Genomic DNA, 20,163 nt, shown 5'->3' with positions numbered 1-20,163 from the left:
CCTCCCTCCCTCTTCCTGTTTTTGCTCCTTTTTGCACCCTCCCACCATTCTCTCCCTCTTCCCTCCCTCCTCCCTTTCTCCACACTCCTCCCCCGGGCTTGCCCTCCCCTGTCCCTCTCCTCCTCCCCCATCTCCTCAGCCATTGGCATCTTTGTTCTCCCCTCTCCCCCACCTCCCCCTTCTTCACCTCTTGGCAGGTCCCCGGACTCGCACACGCTAAGTGGACATTCGCGCGCCGGAGATCATCGCCATCAGTGTCTCGTGTGTGTCGTCGTGTTTAGTGTTCAGTGTTCACCGTCACACTCCACCGTTCACCTGTGCCGTCGCCGTCTTCAGTGTTCGTGTTTTGTGACAACAGTGTGTAGTGTGGATTATCGTCCAGTGTGAATGGCTCCGTGTTTGTCTTCCTGTGTCTCCTCTTTTATTACCCAACGTTATGTAGCTTACGTGTATTCTTTCTGTTGTTTTCTCATTGTCTATTCTATGGCTGAAGAGCAGCGTAGAATGCTGCTGACAGCCTGCCTGTTGTACAGGTTTTAAAATAAGAATAAAGAGAAAAAAAAGCTACAGTGGCTCACTCTTAAGATGACTGAATGCCACACAGCTGAAATGTTACAAGATGAAGCTGAATTTGTGCTGCTGTACACCCGAAATTTAGTGAAGTTACCAAAGCCTGACTAAGCATTAGCGCAACTGTTTTCGGCTAGTACTTCATTATAGTCATTTACAATATCTATAGTGATATTAACATTGTCCGCAGATAGTTAATACATAAAAAAGACAGCCTGACGTTATTCCACGTTTCCAAATGAATGTTTATGAGTGATAACATCCAGTGCCTTCGCCACGAAATGCTCATCTGGACACAATTGGGATTTGATACCTCATATAGTCGTACTTTTCGTTAACACCCGTAGTTGTGGTACTCCGTCAGACCCTGATGCCTTATCTTGAGTTAGAGATTTCATTTGCCTTTCAACACCACTAATATTGGTCACTAGATCACTCACCTTACAAGGGAACCTCCCCATCGCACCCCCCTCAGATTTAGTTATAAGTTGGCTCAGTGGATAGACATTGAAAAACTGAACACAGATCAATAGAGAAAACAGGAAGATGTTGTGTGGAACTATGAAAAAAATAAGCAAGATATACAAACTGAGTAGTCCATGCGCAAGATAAGCAACATCATGGATAGTCCGAGCTTAGGAGCGCCGTGGTCCCGTGATTAGTGTGAGCAGTTGCGGAATAAGAGGTCCTTGGTTCAAGTCTTCCCTCGCGTGAAAAGTTTACTTCCTTTATTTTCGCAAAGTTATGATCTGTCCGTTCGTTCATTGACGTCTCTGTTCATTGTAATAAGTTTAGTGTCTGTGTTTTGCGACCGCACCGCAAAACCGTGCGATTAGTAGACGGAAGGACGTACCTCTCCAATAGGAACCGAAAACATTTGATCGCCAGGTCATAGGTCAACCGATTCCTCCACAGGAAAACACGTCTGATATATTCTATACGACACTGGTGACGGCATGTGCGTCACATGACAGGAATATGATGTAGACCCACCTAACTTGTACACTTGGCGAATGGGTAAAAAGGTTCTTCTACCTTGCCCGATTTAGGTTTTCTTATGGATATGATAATCACTCCCAAAACAAGTGATGAAAACATAAGAGTTTGTCACATAAACTGCAACAAATGAATGCAACTGTTTCACAGTCGCGCAGTTTTCCCTGTGCTCTGTCAAAACATATGTTTTTAACGTTTTAAAATTTTGCCGTGTGTAGACCGTCAAATCCTGCATGTGTCCAAGCAAATCTGAACATGTCCTGGAATTTTGGAGAGCGAAGTTGATTATGTGTGAGTACCTGAACTTTGATAATTGTCTGAAAATAAAAAATTTAAGTTTTCTCTCGTGGGATGACTTGAACCAAGAACCTCTCGTTGCGCAGCTGCTCACGCTAACCACGGGACCATTTTTTTGCTTTTCTTTTTCTTAGACCGCTTTATATATACACTCCTGGAAATTGAAATAAGAACACCGTGAATTCATTGTCCCAGGAAGGGGAAACTTTATTGACACATTCCTGGGGTCAGATACATCACATGATCACACTGACAGAACCACAGGCACATAGACACAGGCAAAAGAGAATGCACAATGTCGGCACTAGTACAGTGTATATCCACCTTTCGCAGCAATGCAGGCTGCTATTCTCCAATGGAGACGATCGTAGAGATGCTGGATGTAGTCCTGTGGAACGGCTTGCCATGCCATTTCCACCTGGCGCCTCAGTTGGACCAGCGTTCGTGCTGGACGTGCAGACCGCGTGAGACGACGCTTCATCCAGTCCCAAACATGCTCAATGGGGGACAGATCCGGAGATCTTGCTGGCCAGGGTAGTTGACTTACACCTTCTAGAGCACGTTGGGTGGCACGGGATACATGCGGACGTGCATTGTCCTGTTGGAACAGCAAGTTCCCTTGCCGGTCTAGGAATGGTAGAACGATGGGTTCGATGACGGTTTGGATGTACCGTGCACTATTCAGTGTCCCCTCGACGATCACCAGTGGTGTACGGCCAGTGTAGGAGATCGCTCCCCACACCATGATGCCGGGTGTTGGCCCTGTGTGCCTCGGTCGTATGCAGTCCTGATTGTGGCGCTCACCTGCACGGCGCCAAACACGCATACGACCATCATTGGCACCAAGGCAGAAGCGACTCTCATCGCTGAAGACGACACGTCTCCATTCGTCCCTCCATTCACGCCTGTCGCGACACCACTGGAGGCGGGCTGCACGATGTTGGGGCGTGAGCGGAAGACGGCCTAACGGTGTGCGGGACCGTAGCCCAGCTTCATGGAGACGGTTGCGAATGGTCCTCGCCGATACCCCAGGAGCAACAGTGTCCCTAATTTGCTGGGAAGTGGCGGTGCGGTCCCCTACGGCACTGCGTAGGATCCTACGGTCTTGGCGTGCATCCGTGCGTCGCTGCGGTCCGGTCCCAGGTCGACGGGCACGTGCACCTTCCGCCGACCACTGGCGACAACATCGATGTACTGTGGAGACCTCACGCCCCACGTGTTGAGCAATTCGGCGGTACGTCCACCCGGCCTCCCGCATGCCCACTATACGCCCTCGCTCAAAGTCCGTCAACTGCACATATGGTTCACGTCCACGCTGTCGCGGCATGCTACCAGTGTTAAAGACTGCGATGGAGCTCCGTATGCCACGGCAAACTGGCTGACACTGACGGCGGCGGTGCACAAATGCTGCGCAGCTAGCGCCATTCGACGGCCAACACCGCGGTTCCTGGTGTGTCCGCTGTGCCGTGCGTGTGATCATTGCTTGTACAGCCCTCTCGCAGTGTCCGGAGCAAGTATGGTGGGTCTGACACACCGGTGTCAATGTGTTCTTTTTTCCATTTCCAGGAGTGTATATTTGTGTGAGATGGATAAGGTAGTGGGGTGGCGGAAGCAAGGTGGGCAGTGGTCGCAACCCGAGGCCTGGCCACGATATCTCCTCTCTCCCACCCTGGGGATGTAGTACAGAGGATGCAGTTGGTATATTATTGTGAATTTTTTGAAATTTTGTTTATTCATTTATTTATTTTTAATTTTTTATTTATTTTTTATTTTTTTAACAGTAAGGAACTGAAAAGTAGTAAGTGCACTCGTTGCGTCGAGTTGGGGCCGCACATAACTAAAAACATGCTAATATTTGTAGAAAAAGGCATAAAGAAAGAGAGCAAAGTGCGGGGCTAAGGAAACCATGAAACAAAACTGAAGGGTGGAATCCATACCACCACTAACCAGTGCTAAATCTTGCACCGGATGGGAAACAAAAATTGCGAAGACCTTTTCGCACCGGGGACAAAAACAGGACATGGTTCAAATACTGCTACAGAGTATGAGGGTTCACGACGAAACTCTCCACCTGCTTTGTCATCCAGGTATGACTTCTCATAATGACCAAGGTAGATCTCACGTTGTACCGTGTAGTGTTCTGTCAACGTCTTGTAATTTTAGCTTCTCTTACCCGTGATGTTCCAGCTACGTGGAGGATCGTGGAACGCACTCCACAAGTAATTGGAAAAATACTGTCGATACTTTAGGTTACGGAGGATCTTGCAATGTCATTCCTGCAAATAGTTCCAAAAGTCTAAAGTGTCCTTAGTGCCATCTTGAAACAAATAAAGCACTGCATGTCCACGAAGCCACGTCATTGCATTAGTTTTAGTGCGTGGGTAATACGTCTCATCCGGGAATAAGACAGTCTTGGGGTCGATATGATTCGGCATTACTCGAAGGAAGGACCACGGCGCTACTGAGCTCACACTGTCCTCGATGTTGCATATCTTGCACATGGACACTCAGTTTGTACATTCTGCTTATTTTTCTTTTTCATAGTTCCACACAAACTTCTTCCTGTTTTTCTCGATTGATCTGTGTTCAGTTTTTCAAGGCCTATCCACTGTGCCAACTTACAACTGAGGAGGGTGCGATGGGGAGGTTCCCATGTTAGCAGCAGTACAGCTATTGAGTAATGGTTACAGTCCATGATTTTACGTTCTTGAGGGACATTCTAAGATATAATTCAACATTTTGGCTCTTGTTCTGCTGTGTTCTAATTTGGTCGCGGTCTCGTCTGTCTGCTACAGGAATGCGGTTCGGCCAACTGCAGACCAAGGTGGGGCTGGCATCGATGCTGCAGAAGTTCCGCTTTGAAACGTGCGACCAGACGGCGGTGCCGCCCAGGTTGGCACCCCTGTCATTCGTCATGGCGCCCGTGGGTGGCGTCTTCCTGAGGGTGACGCGGCGCAGGGAGGCTGCACCAGCCTAGACTCACCGCAGGATAAGGACCCCGAGCTGAGTCGGACCTGCCGTGTAGTCTACACCTACACTGCTCCAGACGTGTGTCCATGTTTGGTGCACAGGCTGTTAAAAGTCTTTCCACCCACAACAATGACACTGGATGCCTACGAGGATATGATTTGTGGTTCTCTACAACGCCGTTTGTGAAACATATACGCTTGTAAAAATGAATAAATCTCCTACTGCATACCGTATAATTTTGTGGCATATTTTAACAAAATCTCTAAATAGTATTTGTATTTACAACATTAGGAATTCACTTGCAAAAAATGGGTGAATCCCTCTACAAAAACCTCCAGAAGATATTTTCATTCTTGACAGACATGGCTACAGATTAGTTAGCCAGATGAGTCACGCTCTGATGTGTTCCAGACAATCCTGCACACATAGATATGAAAAATAAAAACGCAGCATCAGCGAGACCTATTTTGATCTTAGGAATTATGCAGGAATGAGGAACAAGTTAGTTTTCGTCCTGGAGTGGAAATATAGTAGACCACTTCGGCTCGTGCGACTTGAAAACGTTTGATATAACAGAACACCGATTCTGCGATTAAACGGCCCGGATCAAGATAGGAGAAAAAATTTCAGTTAATGTTAGAACTCTAAGAAGAGATCAAGCGATGGTTATATATCTTGCCACTTGTCTGCTTGTTTCGTAAAGCGATTTTGAAAAGCCTTGGGTGATGTCTACAAAAGGAAGCAAATCAGTGTGATGGAAAATTGGGACGGGAGAGCAGGCATTCCTCTTTTTAAATGTGAGGACAGTCTTCTTCGTATTCCAGGTCTAATCCGCATAATGGAAACAAAAGTTTATTGTTAGTCTTGTAAACTCATGTCTTTACGTGTCCGGTTGGCATCTGAAAAATTCGTATTAAACTTATTTTGATACTGAAATACGTAAATCTCAGTGCAGAGCAACAGAACTGCCTTAAAATTACATTTTTGAACGACAGTATGCGAAGCTGACGCTGTACGATGCGAAATCCAAGCTAGCCAGTACGTCAACAGTGAGAGAGCAATCGTTTCCAATGAAATTTGCGTATGCTGTTTGAGCCACAAAAGAAATGACTGAGATTAAAATTTTGTCCCTGACTATTGTCAGTCTTTAATCTTTCAAACAATGAGTGTACCAGAATTACTAACTCAATTACACAGAAAATGAACATAAGATTTAACGCATCCGACTTGCTGCTAAAACTGCTGGAAAAGTCACAAGATAGCACCTTATTTTGAGATAATATGCTGATATTAAGCCTTTGAACTAATATGTTATTTTCACAATTAAAACTCTGACGATCACTGTGCCTTACAGTAGACTTGAAATTTGGTGCTAATTAAATCTGTTGTCCTACCTGTGCGCAAGGAACGCTAGTGTGTTCTGCAACCTCGTATTATTAAGATAACGATGCAACTGTCAAAAACGCAAATTTCATTTACCGTACTTGCCATGTGCAATGCAAGACTGTATCTTATTACCTTTCATTTTAAAAAAATGGTTCAAATGGCTCTGAGCACTGTGGGGCTTAACATCTGAGGTCATCAGTCCCTTAGAACTTAGAACTACTTAAACCTAACTAACCTAAGGATATCACACACACCCATGCCGGAGGCAGGATTCGAACCTGCGACCGTAGCGGTCGCGTGTTTCCAGACTGAAGCGCTTAGAAACGCTCGGCCACTCCGGCCGGCACTTTTCATAAAGAAGTTTCTGTAGCACACAACTCGCGATCTGCAACGCGAGTATGCAATCACATACATAAAGATAGAGAATGAAAAATGAGGAAAAAATTTAACGAATGATGAATGAGGACAAAGACTCCAAGTGTAACTTTGCTTCATTATGCCATAACTACAATACACGGTTTCATAAAGTTCTCACAATTAGGCAAATTAGCAAGATATTTCGTAATAATTTTGTTGTGTATAACTGCTTTCCTTAATACTTCTTTCAATTATAAAACAAAATCACACACTGCATTACAAAATTTCTACACCATACTTCAATCATACGCGGTGTTCCAACAATAAGAAAATTGGAAATTAGTCGTAAGTTCTGTGGGATCAAACTGCTAAGATCATCAGTCCCTAGGCTTACACACTACTTAATCTAACATATACTAACTTACGCTAACGACAACACACACACCCACGGCAAAGGGAGGACCCGAACCTGCAACGGGGACAGTCGCTCGAACAGTGGTAAGGCGCCTTGGGCCGCACGGCAACCCCGCGCGGCAACAATAAGAAACTACACAATTACAAATATAAAAACTTTATTACCTTACATGGTGGACTATATAATTTGTCCATTAATACAATCCCACTTACTGAGTATCTTTCACCAAAACGTTACTATAAATTTTTTTCAAAGTGCTGCTATCTCCACTGCACGGCAGGCCAGCTTCCATCGTTTTCAAACCAAGTACGTAGCCAGACTGTATACCACACACTGACTGCTACCCTGGCAAACTAAAATTAACTTCTCTGACCAACGTCTGTGGTCTCAGGAACTGACTTAAAAGGATACTATAGAGGTCGAGTACATTATCAAATTCACAATTTCATTCACATTTATTACTAGAAAATTTTCGTGTCAAATGAGACAGTCACCTTTAAACTTCAGTGGGAAATGTTTTGTGTGTTGAGAGTGGTCAGAAGCAGCCTGGAAACCTTTCTGTGGGATTTCAGGGGAGGTTGAGTTGAGAAATAATTGTTAAGAAAAATACGTTTGATCGTTTCTGAGCTATTTGTCATTGAATTTAGCCAATGAGGTCGGTGCGAGTGCAAATTCAAGCGGCCCGACTTAGACACCGTAGCCAAACCTGTTCCTCGTTTGAGTTCCTCACACCGGAATAATCATGTATTTTGCTTCCACAGCTTACATTTATCACTTTCAAAAAAGGCACTTTTTAACTAGTAGTGACACTTGATTTGACTTAGTTCCTGTCGTTCCATCTGGAACATAGGGCCGTGACGAAATTCCTCCACCTGACACGATTTCTAGCAAGTCTCTTCGCTTCACTCCAGGTTTTCCCATCCTCTGCAGCTTATCTCTCGATCGTCACTTTGCAGGTCTGTTTGGGACGACCACGTTTTCTAACTCCTTGAGGGTTCCAGTCTAACACCACCCTATCAACAGTTCCATCTGGTTTCCTCTATGTATGAACAATCCAGTTCCATTTTCTTTCCTTGATTTGCATATTGATCGGTTGCTGATTTGTATCCCTCCAAAGATCTTCATTTTGTCAATATATCTGGCCATCTCATATTTAAAATACGGCGGAGACAGCGGTTCATAAAAACTTGAAGCTGGGTTTTGATGTGGTTAGCCACCTTCCAAGCTGCGCAACCATACAACAGAACAGCCTTTACATTGCTACTGAAAAGCCGAAGTTTGATCTTCTTTGAGATGTTCCTATTTCTCCAAACAGGTTACAGCGGTACAAAATGTCTTCTCCATTAATGGACAGCCTAGTCGTCATGGTCGAATTTATCCGCATTTCTTTGGTTTTGAGAACATTTAGCTTGAGACCTTGCCTCTCCTCATACCTGGCCAATTTCTCTTCTAAGTCTCGATATCGTTGTGACATTATGCAGATGTCGTCTGCGAAATCTAGATCTTCGGCCCGATACCGCATCCCCCATTGTACACCTCTCTTCCGTCCCCCCATCAATCTCTTCATCACATTGTTGAACACCAAAAGATATAGTGTTGGCGAAAGAATATACCGTGTCGTACTCCCGAATTAACTTGGAAAGACTCTGTTTAGTTCTCCATTAAGTAGTACTTGGCATTCATAGTTTTCCTTGTTGATGTTAATAATCTTCGTTGGAATACCGTATTCTCCAAGTGTGTCCCACATTACTCTTCGATTGATAGAGTCGAGAGCCTTTTTAGAGTCAATTAAGGTAAGGTAGAAGATATGTTACCACTCCGCACTTTATTCCAGAAAAATTCTGAGAGTATTTGTAAGGTCCACACAGCTTTGATGTTTTCTAAAACCCGCATGCTCTCTCCTCAGTTGTGCTTCCACAGAATCTTTAACGCGGTTCAAAATGATTCTCGAAGATACCTTACTCGGTACCGACAATAGGGTAATGCCCCACCAGTTGTTGCAGTTAATAACATGTCTTTTTTGGGTATTTTCACAATAATACCTCGTTTCCAATTTGTTGGCAGTCTCTCCATACCTTTGCAAAAACATACATAATGTCTTCTGGGATAACAGCAATCAGTGATTTTATAATGTTACTTAAAATCCGTCTTGATTGCAATTTTTTGTATTCATATGACCGGTTTCGGTTCATTCAGAACCATCTTCAGATCTGATATTTCAGAAACATGAGTAATCCGTCCAAATCCAGCAACTTTCACATGCTACGTCACACCTACCTCTGGCAATATCTTCCACTTGAGATCGTTTGATCAGTTCGGCTAGTGGAGCTTCTGAGAACGAAATCACTAACGCCTCTGGCTTGTGCTTTGGACAACGACAAGCCTTACTGTCCCTCTCTCGTGATCTGGCGTCAAGATTTCCGGTATAGAAGGAGAGGGCTCCTGTTCAGGTAGGAGAGTTGTTGGATTCAAGGACGATGGCTGCAGGTGGTCGTGTGTTTACCAAAAGAGTTAACTTGAAGACGCTGTGGACAATGCTAACATATTACCCACTATGTTCATCCAAAATATTTGGTGAGGCATAAAAGGTAATGTCTGAGGTCCAAGCCCACGACCGGCCTACTGACCTGACTGCAAATAGGATGCAGCTTTTCTTCACCATGGCACTAGGACCGGGAGGTTGGCGGATCCACCGCCCCGCCCACGTTTTTCTGACTGGAAAGATCCTCACTACTTGTTAGATAGCAGGCTGACTGAACGTGGGTTTGCCACGGTGACGACTTGGAATGAGAAAAATCTCCACACTATCCCAGGTTGAACCCGAGATCTCCAGAAACAGAATCTAGTGCTCTACCCAGTTGACCACAATGTCTGCCTGGGCGCTTGTAATGTCACTTCTTCATTATGGGTATTACCACAAAACTAGCAGTTTACCCAGAACCATGGAAGGCCGTCAGCAGGTACTTACGAGCCGGGATGCGAATTGCAGCAACGGGACTGTTTGATCAACACTAGGTAGATCGGGCCAAGCACTCCAATGTTCCCACTGTAGGGTCAAAACGGAACTACTTCTAGGTAAAGTATTTGTGACGAGCCTCCCAGGCCACGAAACTGTAGTACCAAGCGCAGCAGGAAACAGCTCATCAGCACGACAAATAGACTCAATTTCAGTTCAATTCAGTTCAATTTATTACCGCGAATTTTAGACCTGTTATCTGGAAATTCTAAGCAGGTCGTACAAATTAAATAATGAGGGTGACATACACTGTTTTGTATTATTTATACAGTAATGAATTATATTAATAACGACCATTTGTAATACGAATGAAGATATAAAGCAGAATATCGAAAATAAGAATCAGTTAAAAATAACATAAAATAAAAAGAATTTACTCAAGTTTGAATTGAAGTGGTATTATAGATACGTTTCTGGCAATCCCAAAATAACTCGAGGTTTGTTGACTAATTACTCTTATACCTACTTCTATACTTGTTGTTCCTGCACTATACTACGTTACCCACACTGGAATGTTTCTCTTCATTAAACTGATATACGCCTCTCATTATCTATGGTGGGGGTAACGCTTCTTGTGATCTGTTGACATTATTCTGATATTCGCATCGCCCACTTAGTCTTGCAGACTGAAATTTAAGGAGTTGCCTTTTACACATTCAGTGTACACATATATGAACTTTAGTCCATATAGACAGTAGTCTAATTATCTGCAGGTTCTCTCTACCTGAAAAAGGGTGCAACTGAAAACGACATGATCAGCGGAGCCTTCATATACATATTCATAGGTTGGTGTGTTGCTACATCCCACTCGATGCAGATGTTTCGGATGTGAACCGTGACGTGTTAATTGGCGCACCATACTTCGAGTAGGGGTAACGTTACGTAGCTAGCGATCATACCTCATGCTTGGAAATATGCTGTATACCAGCCTTCAAGTGTTTCCACGGTCTCACTCCGCCATTCTTCAAACTTACAGGCTTTCAAATATCTTTTATCAGTTATATGAGTTCATATGGTCTCATTATCACACCATCATATTGTTCAGGTCCCAATCAATACCGCGCTGCCCTGGAATGTAGCACGATATTCGTCAGATATATCATGACAGATACCAGTACACCTGTAAGTAGGCTGTTTAGGTTTTTTTATTGGTAACGCCACATAGCGCTCTGTATGAAAATCACTGGCTGTGCTGTGTGCAGTCTGTGGCTGGTTTGCATTGTTGTTGGCCATTGTAGTGTTGGGCGGTTGGCTGTTAACAGCGCGTAGCGTTGCGCAGTTGGAGGTAAGCCGCCAGCAGTGGTGCATGTGGGGAGAGAAATGGCGGAGTTTTGGAAGTTTATGATTTTTCAACACTATTAAGATTTGTAACGCAAATTCTTAAGGACTACAGTGGGTCTACACCTTTGATGACTCACCAATACCATTATTTCTACATGGACTGCAGTGGGTCTGCACCTCTGGTGGCCCACCAATACCGTAATCTCTACCAGGACTACAGTGGGTCTACACTGTGATGACCTACCTACCAATATTCTTCAAAACTGCGACAGACTCTGCTGTAGGTTTGCTCTGTTGTGGACCATTACCTGTCTGCATGTCAAGAGTCAGCACTGTCTTTCCGTTGGAAGGACAACACTACGTCTTCAAGACTGCATGGAAATCCACTACTTCTGTGTGCATTTTATTTTACTGCTCAGATTTTGAGAAAAACACTGCAATTTTACTGTGATGAACGATTAGGACTATCTTTATGGACTGTGAGAAAATTTTAGACTTTGACCAACATTGTATTGATAAGTGTGTGCATTTGATTTCTTTGTTATTTTAATTATGAAAATTTTTTTTCAAATCTGTATTGGCCACTGCCGGAAACAATTTGTCAAATTTTTTGTGGGGAGCATGGGGGATATGTAAGTAGACTGTATAGGTTTTTTTATTGGTAACGCCACATAGCGCTCTGTATGAAAATCACTGGCTGTGCTGTGTGCAGTCTGTGGCTGGTTTGCATTGTTGTTGGTTGCGCAGTTGGAGGTGAGCCGCCAGCAGTGGTGGATGTGGGGAGAGAAATGGCGGAGTTTTGAAAGTTTATAAAAATGGATGTCATGAACTGCTGTATATATTATGACTTTTGATGACAATTAAGGTAAATACATTGTTTGTTCTCTAGTAAAATCTTTCATTTGCTAATTATGCCTACTAGTAGTTAGTGCCTTCCGTAGTTTGAATCTGTTATTTAGCTGGCGGTAGTGGCGCTCGCTGTATTGCTGTAGCTTGAGTAACGAAGATTTTTGTGAGGTAAGTGATTTGTGAAAGGTATAGGTTAATGTTAGTCAGGGCCATTCTTTTGTAGGGATTTTTGAAAGTCAGATTGCGTTGCGCTAAAAATATTGTGTGTCAGTTTAGGCACAGTCTTGTATAATTTTTCTAAGGAGATATATCATGACAATTACCAGTACACCATCTACAGCTGTTGTGCGAAAGGCACTGGTGAGCCTCAGAAACATACTTCACGGAATTCGACACCGTACATCTTAACGACTTGTACATCTTAAAGACAAGTGTTTGTCTTGTTATTGTGCTTTGGACTTCACTAAAGGATATGACATAATAAGGGACTAACAGCTTTTAGTATAGTACTTGATAATGGCATAAAAGCCGAAATCTAGATGGTACAGAAGGTAAAGATAGTAACACAAAGTGAAATGGGAGTTTACTCTTTTAAGAAATGAAGAAACAGTTATTGATAGTAGAGAGGCTGTGCTGTCAGTAACGGTCAGATTCACATTTACTAGATGAGACTGGAAATGTCTTGAAGGTACTTTTCAATCGAAGCTAATTTGTGGGATAGACTGCTTTGTTTCTACAGTTTCCACCAAAGTTCTCACAACTGTCAAAAACATACTCAAGAAATGCTTTAATCGCATCTGGGTTTATCAACTAAAAGTAAGCAGCAAGTGTACCAAGATCTTTTTTCCAAAAATTTCTGTCTTAACATATCTCAAAATATGCCGTTCTGATTTTTTTTTCGTCAGAGGTACCGGTGCAAAGTACTAATGCATACTCCAAAAAAATCAAACACTGATGATGAGGGAAATAAGGTTATCTAAGCAGCTAAACTTAAGGCACTCACTGCCTTCTTGAGGGGCTTGTCATCTTATATTTATAGACAAGATTGAATGGATACCACAGACACCTGTACAGAGCTGTTAGGTCAGTTACAGAGTTTCAGGAAATTGATACACCAACAGAGGTGGAGGACAAACGAGATATGTTTCCCACTAACGTTAAGTATTACAGGTGTGGACGCTCAAAGCATATTCAGAAGTAGTGTAGCCAGTCCTACTGGGGTAGGAATGGTGTGAGTGGACATCATTAATGAAGCTTCGGAAGTGGTGGTGGGAATGGGCAATGCGGAACTGGACAAAGCTTAAACGCGAAATGGGACTCCAAGTCTTCCGAGCAGGGTGTCTGTTATGCTTTGATGGGCCGGCACGGTAGATCAACGTGTTCGGTAAGAGGGCTGCATGCTCTCTGTAATAAAAAAAAACTGAGTCAAGTAATCAACGATCAACTTGAACGGATGTCTTGTGACGTCTGCCCAGACCAAACGCAACGTACTTTGTCGAAATAAATGAAAAAAAGAAAAAAAGTAAAAAGTAAAAAAAAAGATGCTGTACATATGTATGTAGAGGCGAAATGTGGTATAGTGGGGATAGTAAGAAGTAGGATATATGTTTATATTGGACAATTGTGCACATGTGTCAGTTCCAAATTGTGATCTCATGCGTCGAAAGCTGTTAAAATAAAATGCTATACGTTGCATGGAGAGGAATACAATGATGTGAAGTCATTAGGATCAGTAGCACTCAATTTCTATGTTTAGGCGCTCAGTTTGAACAATGTGTGGAGGTTGTGCCTCTTGTAAGTGAAGGTTACAGTATGGTACCGCGGCGGGATTCCTCTACCTGCACCTACCTATGAACTCGTTGCAGCAGATGGCCTGTAGGAAAGCCGAGCAGAAACCTACAGTACTGCAACTCGCACCACGCAGCATACAAGGTACCTATTCTAAGAATCGGGAAAAGATCTTTATTTTGAATGAAAGTTGGAAATACTGGCAAAACTTCAGTATATTCTGAAGTCAAGAATTACACGTTCATTGCGAAGCCCGTGCTAATCCTAACACTGTCATGTACAAACCCTTTCATTCACGTTAGCAAGTTTATGGTAACGTATTTCCCAAAATCTGGACAGCTACCAAGCACGGATGTTTCGTCAATGAAAATGCTCGTCATACTATTAAGTTTATTGGTGTCTGATGCACTCAAGTTTTTAGTCACCGATCTGCTCAATATGCCACGTGGAATAGCTGTCTTTTGTCGTACACAAAATTACTTAAAAATTCATACTTGCTACAAATACATATCGGAATAAATATGTCTTCACTTCAAAGCACTTTTGATGTATATAGTACAACTAAAACGGCCAAACTAAAACTTCCTTCGGATCTCATACTACACACGATAGTACCGTTGAAAGTCTGGGCTCCGGACTACGTAGACTGCTGTAAGCATTCGCTATCTGCAAGAGGAAAGACTCGCCAAGAATACTGCATTCTGATCCGTCAGTTTTCTTTAAGGCCAATAGAAAAACATTATTCCCCGCGTTAGTCCGCGCTTTTCATGACTAACCAATCAACAAATAACACACTTTCGAACTATACTTTTATCTGAAATAAATATTTAACATTCTCATATTTTGTTTATACTCTATGTTATTAACTATTTTCATTTGCATTCGCATTAGCTTTCCTGTTACCATAAACTTACTTAACATATTATGATAAGTTTCCCGTCTTCTGCTCTCACACTGTCTAAAAAATTTCTCACGCTAGTTCGTAAAGCCTTTAGAAGTAGAACAGTGGTCAACATATTTACTTTACACCACATTCACACATTATTCACAGTACTAAAAGCATATACAAAACTGTAAAACCATAAATTAACAAAAAAAAACTTTAAGAAATAAACATAACAATGCACAAAAACATTCTCTTGGCCTGTTTCTTCAATGTCTCCCTGTACTACTGTCCTCTAGCAGATGAAAATTACAACTACGTACTCGACTGAACCCGCTTCAGACCATCGGTCACTGTGCACCCATGAGTGATTCTCCCGATACACAGGCTCTAGACAAGAGCGATATAAGGCACCACGCCTTGATCCCCAGGTGGGACATTCTACTAAAACATTATGCCAAAAGTGACCTTCGGCGTCATTCGTTGCAAGTTAGATGGACGATATTCCATCCAGGGGAAACTTTGTACAAAAACACTGAGACTTTATTCACACGGTACTGTGCTAGAGGTCACTGGGAAGTCCATTTGGATGGGTGTAGAATCTGAATTACCTGTAGATATCTGCTGTGTAATGGAGCCACTGAAGGAGAAAGTAACAAAGGAACAGTTAGTAATGAATTTAGACGTCCTGGAAGGGGATGATTGGAGAACATCGGATGTAGATCATAACCAGACGCAAGCCATTAATGAAACTGCATTACATAAAACAGCTGAATGTCTGGAACAACTGGATAGGCTAAAACTGGGTGAATTACTGCTAGAGATTAATGATCTATTTTGTCTTTGGGACCCTTTGCTGGGAACACCTGTGATACAACACGGGTTTCTTACAGAGAACAAAACATGGGTCTATTGGAACTGTATCGCATTCTTCAGCATTTACAACCAATTATGGATGATGACACTAGCCAGCACTTAGATGATGGAATAACAGAAGAGAGCAGTAGTCTGTGGGGAGGAGCTGTCATAGTTATGCGCAAAAAGCTGGCAGATAGGTGTAAGAAATGTAGACTCAGCTGTGACTATCGACATCGTAAGAGCAAGATAGCAAGATGGTAACTGCTGCATACCCTATACCCAATATTAAGGAGATCATATATAATCTGGGGCAACGCCGATACTTCTCTGCTGTGGGTTTGAGGAGCGTAGGCCAACAGTTAGAGGCGATTCCAGGGGACCGTCAAAAGACGGAATATTCAGCCCCCTGGGGTCATCAACAATATCAGTGGATGCAATTCATGTTGAAGAATGCGCCAGCAACACTTCAGATTAGTGAGAGTGTTGAAATGTCAGCAATGTGTAGTGTACCTCAATAATATAATTGTGTTCTCGAGTGTATGAAACGATTGAGAGAGGCTTTTGAAAGGCTATGAGCTGTGCATCTTACACTGAGCACGAGAAAGTGCCATTTTGTCTATAAGAACACTTGTAGAAGCAGTCTAGGTCTTCCCCGTTTTTCTGTCAGGTAATCGTTTTCAGGCTCTCAGATAAGTATAGGTAATTTGTGATAGTATCCACAGATAAAGTGCTGTTACTCTCTCAGCTGTTGAAAAAAGGCATGAAAATCGAATGGATGAAAAGTGTCAAGTCGCTTCTGAGGATTTGAGAATCGCTTTGGCATCAAGCCCAGTGCCGGTTTTCCCAGACAATCAAAAGGAGTTTGTACTATCACATGAGCCTTCTATTCAGGCATTATTGTTTATTTTAAGTCAGGTGGTAAATCGTGAGGAATATCCTCTGCTTTACACTTCACAAGAACTGAGTAAAGCCGTAAGGAAATATAGCATGAAAGAGGAGATGCTCAGCTTTTATATTGCGTTATGTACTTTAGGTGCTATTTGTATGGGAAGGAACTGAAAGCGGTCATCGATCATGCAGTTCTTAAGTGTTTTTTTGTTTTTGTTCAAAAGACCTTTCTTGAAATCTCACAAGATGGGGATTGAGGATGAGTGGGTCAGATTATGAAGTGCTGCAGAACCTGAGGAAGGAGAATGGAACTGTGGATCGACTGAGCACATAAGGAAGCACTGGGACATAACATTGCAGTATGGCAAGCAGCGGAAACTGCTAACGTCCGCTGCAAGCAGTATATGATGGAGCTACAGCTTAGTATGTGTGATGGCCTGTTGTATAAGACAACTAGGTTAGGGCCGCATATCCTAGTGCAAGAAAAGCGTAGGAAAGAAGTGTTATGGGAATGCGTGACCTCATGCTATTTGGGCATGAAATTCGGTGGCCATGAACTGGAGGGTAGCAGGATAGTACTGTTGGAAATGGAGGAGAGAAAGTGTGGACCAACATATAAAGAATTGTGTGCAGTGTGTGCGCAGAGATGAGCCATACACAAATACCACTACAAAGAATGCCAGAAGAAAGAAAACCATTCGAAACCATTGGGATGGATGTCAGAGGTCTGCTTAACCATACTATATTGGGAAACCATTTCATTTCATCAATTATTGATCTCATTTAATGGTACATGGGAAGCATCACCAACCTGAATCAGCAAGCACCAATGGTGGTGCAAGCTATGGTTAACAACTGAGTGCTCAGGTTTGGTGTACCTGAGATGGTCATCATAGATCCAGGGACAAATATTATGTCTAATTCTTATGAAAAAGATGTGTCATTTGCTATGGGTTAGAAAATTGTGTACTTATCAGCTGCATTAGTAAACTATTGGTAGAATGGACCATATGCCTCATACTGTCGATAAGATGTGTTACCACGTAAACTGTTACCACAACGACCTGAGTGGCAGCTTACAACTCGAAGGTTCGCACTGCACACTGGTTCTGGGTTATCCCCTTATGAAATGATGTGTAGGAGGAAGATGCCTCACCATCTGAAGTGACCAGACTGAAGATTGGTGAAGAAGGAGAACCAGCTAATAGCGCATCCAAGACATTGAGGGGAGTAAGGAAACTATTGCAGAAAGTAGATACCAAAGTCCTAGAGTGGCAGGAGATAGTGGCGAAGTGCAAAGGGAGGTTACTACAGTACAGAGTACTGCAACAGATAGTGTTGCCACCCGTTACAACGAAAACGTTTGTGATCCAATACTGCGGGCCTTCCCAGGTGATCAAGACAAGATCACTTCTAAATACTGAGCTTCAGTTGCTGGCCGGAATGATGATAGTTCATGTTGGACGCACACGACCATTTCGAGGTGCTCCAGATTCTTTGCCACTTGGATCCCCATTCACGACGAAGAGAAAGGGCAAGGGGTGTGACGAAAAGTGTGAGCGTGAAACTCTCATGTGACATGTACGTCAGGCACCATATCCATTTAGAAACAAGAGGAGGAAAGTGGGGGGCGTGTTTGCAGGGTTGCGTTGCGAATCATAGAACACAGGTATATTTCAAAACTGATGAGGGAATATGATAGATTCCACGAATCTTACGAGCGCCTACAGGAGCAGATGGAGCAAACAATAGACGCGATGCCGCCAACTGTGTAGTGAGGTTGGTTAGATGCTTGACAAAGTATACTGAAAATAGTGTGTGGTACTGTAGACGAAGGCGAAATTAGGGAGCAAAACGGTATCATGGGAGAGTGAGCATGGATAACCAAACAGTAGTGTACTGGCATACCATGCACTTGACACGCCTGGAGAAGGAGGTGACGTACAAAACAAGCATGCAAAGGAAACTGACGACTGACGTGACGGAACATGTAAGTCAATGGTTGACACCATGAACTGTGATCTACGAATTGTACAGACTCGAGTGGATATGTTGGATACGAGGGTGAAAATAGTAATCTGTTGCAACTGTTGGCTGACGCTATCTTGTGTGCAGGAGTGGTTATGGACAATCTGCAGCAAGCCATTCTCTCTGTCATACACTAACAACATAGTTCAGCCTTATTGACACGAGAACACTATCACAGTGAGTTTCAGACAGTGGAGAAGGAGTGGCCACCTAAATTGCAAATCACTGCGGAGCCACGCAAGCAGAATCTACCTCTGTGCTATAAGACAGCGACAGCAGAATTTAAGATGGACCAAGCATCGCTACATGTGTGTTTTGTTTGCTTGCCGGCCGGTGTGGCCGTGCGGTTCTAGGCGCTTCAGTCTGGAACCGCGTGACCGCTACGGTCGCAGGTTCGAATCCTTTCTCGGGCATGGCTGTGTGTGATGTCCTTAGGTTAGTTAGGTTTAAGTAGTTCTAAGTTCTAGGGGACTGATGACCACAGATGTTAAGTCCCACAGTGCTCAGAACCATTTGAACCATTTTTTTGTTTGCTTGTTACAAGTGGTCACGTAAAGTTCGGTGTTCCAACACTCTTGCTTACCCAGTAAATTGGCTTACCGAAGTGAAGAGACTAAAATTCCATAGAAGTGTTTGTCAATTAACAGAAGAGCTTGTGACATACGGGGGACGACATTGCACACATCCGCCGTTGTATCGGCACTACCAGAGAGACCATAACCCAGCCATAGGAGTACACGCCAGAAAAAGTGATAGAACCCCTTGCAGCATGGAATTGGAGCTCTTTCAATGACAACCTGACGCCCGTCGTAATGCAGTCCCTGAATCACCTAACAACGTCCCAAGAAGGGCGTACCTCCTCAGAACAGATAATGGAGACTGTGCAGCAGTATCGAGAGAAACAACGTCATATGGTCGTGATTTTGAATGTCGCAATATACGGTACCCTTGTAGCTCTGAAGCTGTTTTGTTTCTGCCGGTGGGGTAGAGACAAACGACCAAGTGAACCACTGGTAGTACAGACCTCAGCAGATGGGATCGCCGATCGTGTGTGAGTGACAGAGAGTGGAAATTGAGAGAGCGAATATTGTTGTGTGTATGAATATTGTAATACGAAGGTCATTCCCAAAGAAATACTCACTATTTTTGTAAAAACACAGTTTTCCTTCTGCATGTGTGAAAGTCGTACAGTGTGTAGATACATCCTTCCTGCTTGTTTTCAAACTTAGTTCAACCTGTTCCCGTGAGTGGCGCCGTAAGAGAATGTCTTCAAGATGGCTGCTACACTTGACGTTCGTCAGAAGCAACGTGCTGTTATAGAATTCCTGTGCTGTAAAAACGAGACAGTGGGAAACATCCACAAGAGGTTGAAAAAGGTGTTCGGAGATGCTGCTGTCGATCGCAGTACAGTTAGCCAGTGGGCAAGCAGGTTACGTGATGAAAGCGGGCACGGCAATATTGAGGATTGTCCTCGTAGCGGCAGGCCTCGTACTGCACACACTCGAGACAATGTTCAGAGAGTTAAGGAACTGGTGACTGCTGACAGACGCATCACAGTGAACGAATTATCACGCTACGATG

General features: G+C 43.4%; 2 protein-coding genes across 2 annotated transcripts in view; both read left to right on the top strand.

Annotated features, from left to right (window-relative positions):
- The window catches only part of LOC126095700 (cytochrome P450 6a2-like), a 63,062-nt gene extending 58,222 nt beyond the window's left edge, over positions 1-4,840 (top strand). The window contains exon 6 of the mRNA XM_049910452.1: positions 4,659-4,840. Coding sequence (XP_049766409.1) covers positions 4,659-4,840 — 182 coding nt within the window. The remainder of the gene's footprint in view (positions 1-4,658) is intronic.
- LOC126094798 (cytochrome P450 6a2-like) overlaps positions 1-20,163 on the top strand; it is a 230,274-nt gene that overhangs the window by 107,068 nt on the left and 103,043 nt on the right. The window lies entirely within an intron of this gene.

The sequence above is a fragment of the Schistocerca cancellata genome, chromosome 8 (assembly GCF_023864275.1).
Source record: "Schistocerca cancellata isolate TAMUIC-IGC-003103 chromosome 8, iqSchCanc2.1, whole genome shotgun sequence".
Classification (NCBI taxonomy): domain Eukaryota; kingdom Metazoa; phylum Arthropoda; class Insecta; order Orthoptera; family Acrididae; genus Schistocerca; species Schistocerca cancellata.
Note: the sequence above shows the minus strand (reverse complement) of the source record. Positions and strands in the feature narration are given on the sequence as shown.